Consider the following 13,386-nt stretch of genomic DNA (forward strand, 5'->3'; position numbering starts at 1 on the left):
TGAGGCAGCCTCTCCTCGCAGCAGCAGCTGAACAAACAATGCAGCGTCCTGTGGGTCTGCAGATACATCAGCGCACCCTTAATAAGGAAGCCACTAGCAAACCCCATTCACTTCAGCAGGTGCAGTGGAATGGCCTACACATGTTGCAAGGAAAGGCATATTTCTTATCAGCTACCCCCTTATTAGGAGACTGCCTCACCTGATGTATTTACCAGGAATCTGTGTCCAGCTCTTTGTTAGTCCCTTGTTGTTGTTAACATCGCTTCGAGTTCTAGTTCTGCTGTTGGCTGTCTGGTGCACAAATTAATGATTGTCACCACCTCATTGAAATGCAAAACCTGGGATCCGTATGTTTCCATTAAATTACAATTAATCACAAGACAAACCTATCAGAATGCATCTCCACCAGGCTGATATATTGTAATCTCTGTGTTCTGAAGAATAGAAGCCTAATGAGTGAGATGTTTATACAATAGATAACTGTAGAGGACATACACAGTGTTGTGCTATGTCTTTATATTTTCATTATAACATATTCAAATCCATGTAAGATTGCTCCATCTGAGTCACTCTTCGACTGTTCCAACACTCTTGTGAAGATCTGAACACTGAGGGCCTCTGATATGCCCTGTAGGTTTAGTGAATGACTGGCGTAATGGAGAGGGGAAACTCATTACAATCTTGCAGTGGACTGGACTGCACAGCTTCTCACTGGACTGCCTGCCTGTCACATGCCAGGGATAGCAGGAGACCGGAGGAGATGACTATATGAGCTAAGATCCTGGCTCAAACTGCTTGAGGCATAAAATTATTACATGCCTGGTCCACAGCAGCACAGACTCTCACTTTCTCTCCTGCACTTTCTTTCTCTCGCTATAGCTCTCACTCGCTTTATGGTCTCTCTCTGAAATGTTAATCTTTGCCTTAGTTCCAAGAAAATGTCTCCAGAGAGGTTCTGTTCTGACACTGCCAAGGCACAGAGTGTGATTTCCACATCTCAATCCCACAGAACACAAGGAGTATGAGACTTCTCTTCCTGCCAATGGATTCAGGGAGAAGGTGGGCGAACGCCGAACTGCAAAGGCATTAAACAAGCTCAGCTCCAGCCTTCCACCCCAGAGACTGCAAAGCGTCCATATATTTTATCCCTGTCCCCAGCCCCAGCTACATGCAGGAGTAGGCGGCACGGAGGAACCGTTCCCAGTCAAAGCCTCAGGCCACTCTCCAGAAAGCAGAGCAGAGATCTCCTGAATAAGAAACCAGGAATGCAGGCAAGCAGGGAAACTGGAGAACTGCACTGTATGTCTTGCACAGAGGAAGGAGACAGTTCTTCCTATGCCGCTAACAGATCTAAAAAGAAGTCTCTATAATAAGATGATTACCTTTACACATATCTCTGTGAGATAACATGCACAACGCACCAAAAACGTAAGCCGTTTTTGATGTCTCTATTATCCTCCACAATGTAAAGTCCTTTGAGACTATACCAAGGCAATGCATAACCGTGCATCATTACTATCATATAAAACCTACAAAAGCAGTGGCCAGCGGAAGATGTTGTTGCATTTCTGTAATAGTCCATTCATATACAGATACAGTGGATCATTCAGCAGCCTCCTCACCCTTGGCAGCAGCTCTCTCTAATGATGAAAACAGCTGTTGACAGACACAACTTGATGATCTGAATTACAACTCCCTTCTTTGCTATGGTGACGGCTGAACTAATTCACTGGCCTGGCCACAACAACAGCATGTGGGTTTATTCACAAAATGGAGCCATGAGTGAAAGGGCCAACTGTGATCGACTAAGACATGCCCGTTAAAAACATCTACTGACAGTAAAAGTAAGACATTGCTGTGCCAACAGATCTGATACTTGATGAAAAAAGTGTGAAGAGGTGGGACAGTGATGGTGCCGAGACCAGAGGAAAGGGGATGTTGAAGTTGTGCCTATCTGCATAAGTTAATTGTTGAGGTAATGGGGTTCGCCTATTATGATGGCATGGTATAATAGTGAAAATGTGCTGTTCTTCTCCATATCACAGTTGTCTTTCTTTCATTCTATGAGTTTTCCTTCCGGGCTGCAGAACAGTTGCGTAGCCCCTGGTCCAGTGAGCAATGCTCCCTCCAGTGGATCCTCCATGAAATGCACTCCAAAGCTGGGGTACATCTCAATAGTCTAAGTTGTCTTCCTCTCCTCATCGCCTTCCTCCACCATATTAATGTCAAAGTACTTGATTGGTGAGTGCAAAATACCCCTAAGCCGAATATTGATCTCTCCGGCTCGTCAGATAGGGGAAGGGACTAGGAGAGGAAGCCAGTTCAGACCATTTAGATTTACTCCAAGGAACGCCGTTGGATATCATCCTCTTTTGATAAGTTTAACGTGACAGGTGCAACTTTGAGCCTAGTAAGAAAATATAGTTCTGTGTTCAGTCCATTGCCATCCCTGAATATTCTTATTTCTCACCCTGATGAAGTGCATCCATGATGTTATGAGACATTACGTTTTACTATCAATGTGTATGCAGAGAGAACAGAGAGTAGGATTTGGTCCCACTTTACAGTAACAGTGCAACGCTAATACCTGTGTATTTACATGGTAATTCATGTGGTACTTACAGTTTAATCATCACCATGTAAGTACATGTAGTTATGTAGTGGACAACCTTACCAACTAAACTGTTTTTGTGGGCGTACATGAAGAACAAATGAAAACAGTGAAGAAACCATGCCAGCAATTGTTGCTAGACTAAGTTACCATTGTTCAACATCAGTGTAGGCTATTGACATAATATACATATATATATATATATATATATATATATATATATATATATATATATATATATATACACTGCTCAAAAAAATAAAGGGAACACTTAAACAACACAATGTAACTCCAAGTCAATCACACTTCTGTGAAATCAAACTGTCCACTTAGGAAGCAACACTGATTGACAATAAATTTCACATGCTGTTGTGCAAATGGAATAGACAAATGGTGGAAATTATAGGCAATTAGCAAGACACCCCCAATAAAGGAGTGATTCTGCAGGTGATGACCACAGACCACTTCTCAGTTCCTATGCTTCCTGGCTGATGTTTTGGTCACTTTTGAATGCTGGCGGTGCTCTCACTCTAGTGGTAGCATGAGACGGCGTCTACAACCCACACAAGTGGCTCAGGTAGTGCAGCTCATCCAGGATGGCACATCAATGCGAGCTGTGGCAAGGTTTGCTGTGTCTGTCAGCGTAGTGTCCAGAGCATGGAGGCGCTACCAGGAGACAGGCCAGTACATCAGGAGACGTGGAGGAGGCCGTAGGAGGGCAACAACCCAGCAGCAGGACCGCTACCTCCGCCTTTGTGCAAGGAGGAGCACTGCCAGAGCCCTGCAAAATGACCTCCAGCAGGCCACAAATGTGCATGTGTCAGCATATGGTCTCACAAGGGCTCTGAGGATCTCATCTCGGTACCTAATGGCAGTCAGGCTACCTCTGGCGAGCACATGGAGGGCTGTGCGGCCCCACAAAGAAATGCCACCCCACACCATGACTGACCCACCGCCCAACCGGTCATGCTGGAGGATGTTGCAGGCAGCAGAACGTTCTCCACGGTGTCTCCAGACTCTGTCACGTCTGTCACATGTGCTCATGTGCTCAGTGTGAACCTGCTTTCATCTGTGAAGAGCACAGGGCGCCAGTGGCGAATTTGCAGTCTTGGTGTTCTCTGGCAAATGCCAAACGTCCTGCACGGTGTTGGGCTCTAAGCACAACCCCCACCTGTGGACGTCGGGCCCTCATACCACCCTCATGGAGTCTGTTTCTGACCGTTTGAGCAGACACATGCACATTTGTGGCCTGCTGGAGGTTATTTTGCAGGGCTCTGGCAGTGCTCCTCCTAATCCTCCTTGCACAAAGGCGGAGGTAGCGGTCCTGCTGCTGGGTTGTTGCCCTCCTACGGCCTCCTCCACGTCTCCTGATGTACTGGCCTGTCTCCTGGTAGCGCCTCCATGCTCTGGACACTACGCTGACAGACACAGCAAACCTTCTTGCCACAGCTCGCATTGATGTGCCATCCTGGATGAGCTGCACTACCTGAGCCACTTGTGTGGGTTGTAGACTCCGTCTCATGCTACCACTAGAGTGAGAGCACCGCCAGCATTCAAAAGTGACCAAAACATCAGCCAGGAAGCATAGGAAGTAGCCAGGCAAGCAGTGCTGTGCTCAGTGCTATTATTCAATAAATCCCACAGCTAGGCCTATTGGAAATCCGCCTGACAGTAAACACTTCTGTATTCTACTCAACTCTGAAATATACTGAAGTTCATAAATAAGTGAATAATAACTAGAGCTAGTGTTAATCCCAATATCTATGTCCATGGATGATATTAAAGAAAATGTGAAGAGAGGCAGAGGGATTAAGGCCAAAAGGATGATCAGTAGGAAAGAGGGTCAAAGAAGTGAAAGCTTATCCGTGTTGCCGAGGTTTGAGAAGGTATCACCTGTAGAAGTACAGAGAGGATTCCTTCGTTTCAATGTCAGAGAATTTGACCCATCCCCATTTTCGGTGTTTTAAATACCAAAGAATAGGACATGTAGCTGTTCAGTGTCAAGGAAAGAAAGGATGTGTGAAGTGCGGAGGGGAACATGATTACGGTGAATGTGGAAGCAATGTGAAGGTTACGTGTTGTAATTGTGGGGGAGAACACAGTGCAGCATTTGACGGATGCCAGGTGCAGAGAGAGGCTAGAGAAGCTCAGCGAGATATAAAATTAGTCATGATGTATCTTATGCAGAGGCCGTAAAACAGACTAGTAGAACAGTGCGGACTAATGGGGCTTACATGGATGTACCTGTAGTAAGTGCACCTACAATCATGGCTGGTGCTTCTGATGGTCCTGGCATGGTTTCGAGCGCTGTTCAGAGATCTTGCATTCATGAATGTGCGGTGTCAAAGGACACTTTGATAATGAATTTTAGTTTACCTTTATTTAACTAGGCAAGTAAGTTAAGAACAAATTCTTATTTTCAATGACGGCCTAGGAACAGTGGGTTAACTGCCTTGTTCAGGGGCAGAACGACAGATTTTTACCTTGTCAGCTCGGGGATTCAATCTGAAACCTTTCGGTTACTAGTCCAACGCTCTAACCACTAGGCTACCTGCCGCACCATAAAGTCGACTTCATAGCTTTTATTGGTAAGGTTATCAATAAAACTTGGGTTGTGGAAAGCAGAGATGCAAGGTTGAAGGTTATTGTGGAGACAGCACAATACATATTGGGGGTAACAGATGTTACTGTTGAAATGTTGGTTGACATGCTGAACAATCCTAAAGGTGGATATAGCATGATATAGATCAAGTTTAATGGGGTTGGGGGGAGGGTGTGGTAGAAGTTAGTATGGATTTATTTGGTTTTGAATTGTATTTTCATGGTAGTACGGAATTGGATAGATCATGATTGATCGTACATTCCAGCACAGTAGGTGGCCATGCACTTTAAACGTTTTTTTCCTGCCTACCCTGATATCATTGAAGAAGAAAAAGAGCTAGGGTTAAGGTTAGAGCTATGAGTTATGGCTTGTTAGGGCTGTAGCCTAATGTATGCCCCATATTCTACAGCTAGATGGAGCTATGTGGTTGTAGCATTTTTTTGGCAAGGATTGCCTTGCAAGTAGGTGCAATTCCTTGCACAATAGCTGGAGGCACTGTGTCTCATTTATTGTTGGAGTAACAAGCCAAGAGAGGATCTGCCGCTCGTTTCAATGTAATCCTGTCTCTCCCCGCACACAGTCGTCCGACATGGCGACCATGAAGAAGCTTCTCGGCGGTACAACCAGCATCTGAACTCCATTTGGCTCCACGAAAGCAGCCTGAACTGCGTCTGGAAGTGGATGTAAAATATTTTGTAAATTGGGAATTATACACGTGGATTATCCACATTTTTAAAACAGGGTAAGATTTTATACCATGAATTTCCCTGTGTAAAACGGCGGTGTGCAACTTGTTTCAGCAGATTAGAGAAATCGTAGAAGTAGCCTATCCCCAGTTGCCTTGGTTTTTGTAGCCGTGTAGCCGTTTTAAAGAATGTTAACATTATGCTTCACCATATAGGCTCATTTTCGCAGATAGAACAATCGTTATTACAATCAAGTAGTACATTGATGGAAGAGCTAACCGTGTTTTTGCCCAGTCGTTCTCACAACCAAGAGCGGTGGTTAAAAAAACGGCAATAGTCATCCACTACATCAGACGTAACGTTACAACACCAAAATTGAATGGGATATCATCTCATGACCGTAGACCATAGCCTGTATACAATATTGTTGGCATAAAGGTGTTGGATATACGCCATTTACATAGCAGTGCCTCGTTTGCAATTGAAATAGAAACGTCATCAGTGAGAGTACGTTTTCCATTGTTAGTTTGTTACCCTTGAGGGTAGTTAGTGGCTGGTCAGTTGAGTCGAGGTTATGTATTTGTGTCACACCACGCGTGGTAGCCTAACAATAATGTCATAAGGATTACTGTACTCCTCAAGACTGCATTATCGTCGCTATGTGCGCAAAAATGTCATAAGGACTTTTCAATAACTAATCCAGTTACTGTCTTGCATTCTTAATAGGCAACAATGAAATAAAAAAAGCTTGTCCATTTGTTTTGTTTTGGGTGTGCAAAGATTTCCTGTATGTTTCCAAATTGGTTAAATGTGATAATCCAAATATGCCTGCGTCAAGACTAGATTTCTTTGGTAATTTTTCCAGAAAGATTACATCGTATGACTCACTGAACTGTCAAACAATCGCCCCTCCTCCAAAGGTACACTCATGAATAATCTGTATTGTGGATTGTCAAGCAGAAAAAGCAAACTGATGTTCTGTTATTTGATTGATCCTCGTGTAGAAACCACTGTTATAGAGGGGTTTCGTTTAATTGCCCAGATCTGGGCTCCTACATAATTTCAGAAATATGGGCATATTTCTTGAAATCATGTTCAATCATACAAACCCCCTTTAACACTTAACTTATAATGGTATATACATTTAAAATTGAAGTTCTGCATACAGTTGAATGCATAGGTTCAAATATGCGAGCCACACCCAGGTATACATGTCTGTGGAGCTGAAGCAAGTTGCTGTCCAGTGGAAATAGGAGTGGGTTTTCGGCACGTCTCAGGTAGACATTTGGCTGAACTACCCCATCCTCAAGCCCATTCTGCTGGCTGTAATCAAATCCAGCTGTGCAGTTGTAGAAATGCTGCCTGCATGTGTTGGACTGCTCTGAAGGACTCTGTGTGCTTCTGCTGCATACAGACAGAGGAGCCTCTGTTAAAGCCCAAACTGCCTGCCAGCAGCCACAGCACTATCTTACATGGTTGTGGGGAATTTCAAGCAAGCAAGTTCCAAGCTTGGGTAAATCACCCTGTGAACACTGGGGGTATGAATATGTTCCCCTGGCATTGTACGCAATAGTATCCTGGGCTGGGTTGGCATACCAGTCATATGTCCCAGCCTGGTTGTCTTCCACAGTAACAACATAGTAGTAACAGAGCTGTGACTGAGTCGCACTAGCCAAAGACTCCATTCTTATTCAGAGGGCCACATTCTTATTCAGAGGGCCACATACTGTAGAGCGACACATGGCAGATTCATGAGCTTGGGGGCAGGGAAGGGAAAGCATCAGTTGAAATAATCATTGTCTGCTCTCTCATAGCCCTGGGTCTCACTCTGTTCTTTGGAGTGTTTAGTTACAGTATTTATGGGTTACTTCTGAGCCAAGGGTTTTCAGTCCAATATTAAAATCCCAATGCACATTTGAAATAGCGTGGTAGCTTGTAAAACAATAAGTGAGTTGACGTCTCCTTCATGGTTTCTCTTGAAGGGGACAACTCACAGCCGTGCTTGGACTGCATGAGTATCACTATGCCCCTTGTGACAGCAGTGGCAATGGCTTTCATCTCCCCAAGTGAATGGTGTCTTCCCTCCCACATTTGTGACCCCTTTGCTGGAAAATTCTAACAGCACTCACCCAGGCCATGGCAGTGTATATTATGGACAGGTGCAGCTGATTAAAGCATTAGCTCGAAACAAGGTCAGTTGTGTGGTGTAGCAGTGTGTTCAGCAACCTCCAACCATGATGATGATGATGATGATGTGTTAAATATTCATTGTGTGTAATGGTGCACTGCCTCCACACTGTAAACAAACCGTTTATTTGATCAGCTCTATGGGGGACTGAGAGGCTGCTAGAAATAAACAGATACGGTCGTTGAACAGATCAACAGTTTTAGCCTCAATTTTCCCCGCTCTTGAAGGGTCGGCCAAATTCAAATGTCTTTGATATGCAATCCTCAGCTTAATTCGAATCTGAACTTTGAACATTGCGTGTGCACTTCTTCAAGAGTCAGCGAGCCACCACTGTACTGTCTGAATGAGAGCTGCCCACACCACCACGCTCCAATAACCCATTTGGTGAGCTCTCAACATGACATCAGCATGCTGGAATGTGTGATAAACAGAGAATTAAGCAGGGCCTCTGGGGTTGGCTTGAGAGATGGGGGTGGATTGACCTGCTCCTGTTGCCTCAACCCAGAACAAATGATCCTGCAACTGGTCAAAACACATTCCATCACCTAGAGCTAGTCATTCATTGAAAGGAACTGATTTTGGCCTTGTTCATTCACACATGTCCACCTAGGCCTAATTACACTATCTGCATGTTGCATGTGATTTAATATGCCATGCATGGCGATCTCCATGGAAACCGTGCTGTCATACATAATGAGGAGATCGGGACATTCTCTCGCATAATTGGGACATTCTCTCGCTCGGCTGATCCTTACTATCTCTACTGTTTTGTAGTTCACTCACTCTTATCTGCCTATATACTGGAACGCCACAGGTCATTTGTCCAAACAAATAGTTTGAAAATCATTTTGAAAGTTCTTACAAAGAGTCAATCGTTTCCACTTGTAGATTTTAGGGACTATCCCTGTTATTGCTTTGTCGAGTGACTTTGCACTTTGAAATCAAGCAACACATTGACAGAGAGAGGGAACTAATTGCTTCTCCCAAAGGCTACAATTATCACCCATTAGCTTAGAGTGCAAATACCTAATTTGCAATTACGTTGCTAGTCTGACACAAGCTGTGAACTCTCCCCTGGGACTTCATCTCCTTTTATGTAACCCACCCACCTCCTCGGCTCTGTTTTCTCTGGGATGGGGGGCGGGGGGTCCCTCTCCCTAATGCTCAAGTTGTACAATGAATAGTTGAACAGTTGACAGACATGATATGAGCTGCATTATTCCCCCACCGATAGGCAAGGTGTGTGTTTGTGTGTGCATGCTATAACCATGTATCCGACGGTTATGGATGAAGACTGTCATGAAATAATAAGAAGATGGGACGGCCGGGCATTCGTGCACTTATGTCCGTTTCTGCGGTAACATGGACTCTTAACAACATGATGAAACTTTGTTGCTCCTTGCTGAAACAAGAAACGATCAAAATAGTTTTTGGTTGCATAGGCAACAATGCAGCAGTAGCACACATAGAAATATAATTAATAGAAAGGCCATGGAACCTTTAACCCTAACGATTTGACCCTGTAAACTCATGGGTACACTTGCAATGGCTGCCTGGTATTGTGATGCAATAATTTCCATGGTAAAGTAGAATTTTCATTCAAATGATGTAAGCTGATGTGGCTCATGCAATGGAATGTATTTTTTGTAATGTCAGTTTAGTTGAATGAACAAATCACTGCACATACTGATGGTTCTGACCTGGTGGAATACAGCTACGACCGGAAGTGACTTTTTCGTAGCAGCTTAGAGGAATTAGCTAACACTATGGGTTAGGGTCAGCTAAAATGCTCTCCCAACCTGCTACGAAAAGTCACTTCCGGTCGTAGCTGTACTCCATCTAGTTACAACCCATATTGATGGGTAAACTACACCTCCTGCTTTTACTTCCTGCTTTGCTCTTATGGGGTACACTAGTAATGGCTGCCCATCCACCCGTTTATGCCATCATTGACTTGAATGGGGACACCCTTTCTATTCCTTCTATTTCTGTGGCAGCACATGCAGTCAGGAGCGAAGGAGAGGAGAAAATGTGCATCTAACGTTTATTACATTTGAGCTATTTATGACATTTTTGCTATTACGGAGACTGCAGCATTTGGCTGGCCAATTACCGTCATCCAGAATTCCATGACCTTTGCAACCCTGGTGTGTGTGTGCGTGCGTGCGTACGTACATGTGAGTAAGTGTTGTACAAAATGTCCCGGGTTCGAGCCCAGTGAGGACAGGGACGGAACCTACTTTGTTACACGTGCGAATGTGTGTGTGTGTATGACGGTTCTTCTGCCTCCCCTGCAGGCTGTACGGTAGCACAACAGAGCACCATGGTGGAGCCCGAGCACAGAGCATCAGCAGCCCAGCGTCTTGGAGCCCAGGAGACCCTGGGCATCAGCACCCTGGACCCTGGCCACCGGCCTCCAACCATGCCCCCTGGACGCCACGTCTCCATTAAGATACGCATGTTGGACGACACAGAAGAGGTCTTTGACGTCTCGGTGAGTTCTGATTGGCTCTCTCTCTAATTGGCTTATAGTGCACTGTGTTAAAAGGGTAAATGGTGGCATCCTTTTGTCATCTTTTTATAGCTTTGCCATTAAAGCAATACATCAAAGGAGGGAGTTTTTTTCTTCTTCTTGACAGCAGTCTGTTGTTAAGGGTTACAGGTTGGCATGGTTACTGTGTTAAACTTCAAGGTGCTGCATGCATGAATGAGCCAAGACTGATCAGTGCTGGAAAATGTCTGGGTTCTAACCGACATTCTGAACATCTCTGACTTCAGCTGTTGGTGTGGTGAATAAAGGTTACTGTTCTAGGTCTTTGGATGTTGTTGTGTAATTTAAAGCCTTACTAAAAAGATATAAGAGCAACTTTTAAAGAGGACTATCGTCGTTGTCGGGTGAAAACCTCTTATCTCCGAAACGGACATTTTACCATTAACAAACATTCTTTCTAAACTTCAGAAGCTACTATATTTTGAGTACATTTTATTGGTCCTAGAGTGATGGAATGTTAAGAGTACATTGAGGAGAGTTACTGCTTTCAATGCATGTATAAAAAAAAGTATGAGATTTTCATCAGACGACATGTGATAACACCCTTAATGTAAAGTGTTACCCAAGTGGGTGTATGGATTGTGTTTAGTTTATTGAGATACACATTAGTACATCAGGACTAAACTTCCTGGGTTCATACGCTAACACATTGTTATATATTATGAAAGCCAAGGTATGAGACCAACTGGTCTGTCTTGGCCACAGGGGTGGGCAACAGTACAGCCCGTGGGCTTGATCTCATTCTAACTGTCCCGCGGGAGGTTTGAGTAAAAAAACACTCCAGGCCACTATTGAACGTCTAAAACCCGATAGAATATATGTAGACATTTTTGTGGACCTATAGGTTTTCAAATAAGTGCAATTTTCTGGCCTGCAAATTGCTTTTGACAAGAAAACAACATAAACAAATCTGTGCGGACCTCCTCTGAATTTATATCCTGATGATTCCCAAAATGATTCAAATCAAATTGTATTAGTCACATACACATATTTAGCAGATGTTATTGCGGGTGTAGCGGAATGCTTGTCAGTGTGCCCACCCTATACAGTATGATTGGGGAAAAGGGACGATTTGTGATGTTTGAATGGGCAGAGATCTGCCATGATAAATTGTGCTTTTCATTATCAGCCTATTTACTTCTGTGGTTATTAAAGATTCTCTCTGAGATTGCTTTGCTTTGTGATCCAAATCAGCCAATGTATGCAATGCAATATTTTAGCCTGAACTCAAATCTCAGAATAGTCCTAGATTGATGCCTTTCATGTGAAATGTAATCGGCTTGATAATGAATGACTGATGTTCTGAAGACTGCAATATTGTTTGAAGATGTTTTCGAGAATGGTAATGGGTGCTTATTGAAAGTGATGTGAATGTTAATTTAGGACCTTGAGATTTAGCAAACAGACATGTTAATCCCAACACTTCCTGTTGAATTGGACAAAAAATAAATTGGTTGTTCTGTACCATTTTTCTTCTCCTAGAGTTCCTCTGAAATTGTGGTATTACTGTAAGGTATACTCTATGACCCTGATATAGCACTTGAACTACAGGGTGGAGTTTGGATCAAAACTATGTTATTTTCCTGAGAATAGTCAAACTAGCAATATCCTTTGACCACAGTTCTTCCTGCTGGGAGTGAGGGAGCGCGATGGGTAGTGAGAGGGGAAAAAGAAGTGATGATGGAGGGAAATAGACACGCAGAGCATTCATTCGAAGGGTATGAATAGAGCTTCATAGTAGAGATGCTTGAAATGGAACCCTGTGACCGACAATATGGCCGTGTTTGACGCTAGCTGCTGAGAAACATTGGCAGGTTCCCAACTGCCGTGCAGGGAACAGTCTTGTTCCCACAGCATGCTGAGAGACTTCCTGTACAGTCCATGAGGATTGGCTTTTCAGGGAGACATTTCGCTGGTGCTAATGAATGATTTATATACAGTGCCTTTGGAAAGTATTCAGACCCCCTTGACTTTTTCCACATTTTGTTACGTTACAGCCTTATTCTAAAATTGATTAAATATGTCTTTTTACTCATCAATCTACACACAATACCCCATAATGACAAAGCGAAAACAGAACAACCTTTATTTACATAAGTATTCAGACCCTATTGTTGTGATACTTGAAATTGAGCTCAGGTGCATCTTGTTTCCATTGATCATCCTTGAGATGCTTCTACAATTTGATTGAAGTCCACCTGTGGTAAATTCAATTGATTGGACATTATTTGGAAAGACACACACCTGTCTATATAAGGTTCCATAGTTGACATTACATGTCAGAGCAAAAACCAAACCACGAGGTCGAAGGAATTGTCCGTAGAGCTCCGAGACAGGATTGTGTCGAGGCACAGATCTTGGGAAGGGTATCAAAACATTAATGCAGCATTGAAGGTCCCTAAGAACACAGTGGCCTCCATTATTCTTAAAATGGAAGAAGTTTGGAACCACCAAGAGTCTTCATTGAGCTGGCCGCCCGGCCAAACTGAGCAATCGGGGGAGAAGGGCCTTAGTGAGGGAGGTGAACAAGAACCCGATGGTCACTCTGACAGAGCTCCAGAGTTTCTCTGTGGAGAAGGGAGAATCTTCCAGAAGGACAACCATTTCTGCAGCCCTCCACTAATCAGGCCTTTATGCTAGAGTGGCCAGACGGAAGCCACTCCTCAGTAAAAGGCTCATGACAGCCCGCTTGGAGTTTGCCAAAAGGCACCTAAAGACTCTCTGACCATGAGAAACAAGGTTGGTCTG

At 43.9% G+C, this 13,386-nt stretch overlaps 1 protein-coding gene across 7 annotated transcripts in view; it reads left to right on the forward strand.

Annotated features, from left to right (window-relative positions):
* The first annotated feature begins 5,753 nt into the window (after window positions 1-5,753).
* Window positions 5,754-13,386, forward strand: part of LOC129821226 (FERM, ARHGEF and pleckstrin domain-containing protein 1-like) — an 80,811-nt gene continuing 73,178 nt past the window's right edge. For all 7 annotated transcript variants that reach the window (XM_055878631.1, XM_055878636.1, XM_055878633.1 and 4 more), the window contains exons 1-2: window positions 5,754-5,955; window positions 10,385-10,581. In XM_055878631.1, coding sequence (XP_055734606.1) covers window positions 10,411-10,581 — 171 coding nt within the window. In that variant the 5' untranslated portion in view covers window positions 5,754-5,955; window positions 10,385-10,410. The remainder of the gene's footprint in view (window positions 5,956-10,384; window positions 10,582-13,386) is intronic.

Source organism: Salvelinus fontinalis, chromosome 23, assembly GCF_029448725.1.
Source record: "Salvelinus fontinalis isolate EN_2023a chromosome 23, ASM2944872v1, whole genome shotgun sequence".
NCBI lineage: Eukaryota > Metazoa > Chordata > Actinopteri > Salmoniformes > Salmonidae > Salvelinus > Salvelinus fontinalis.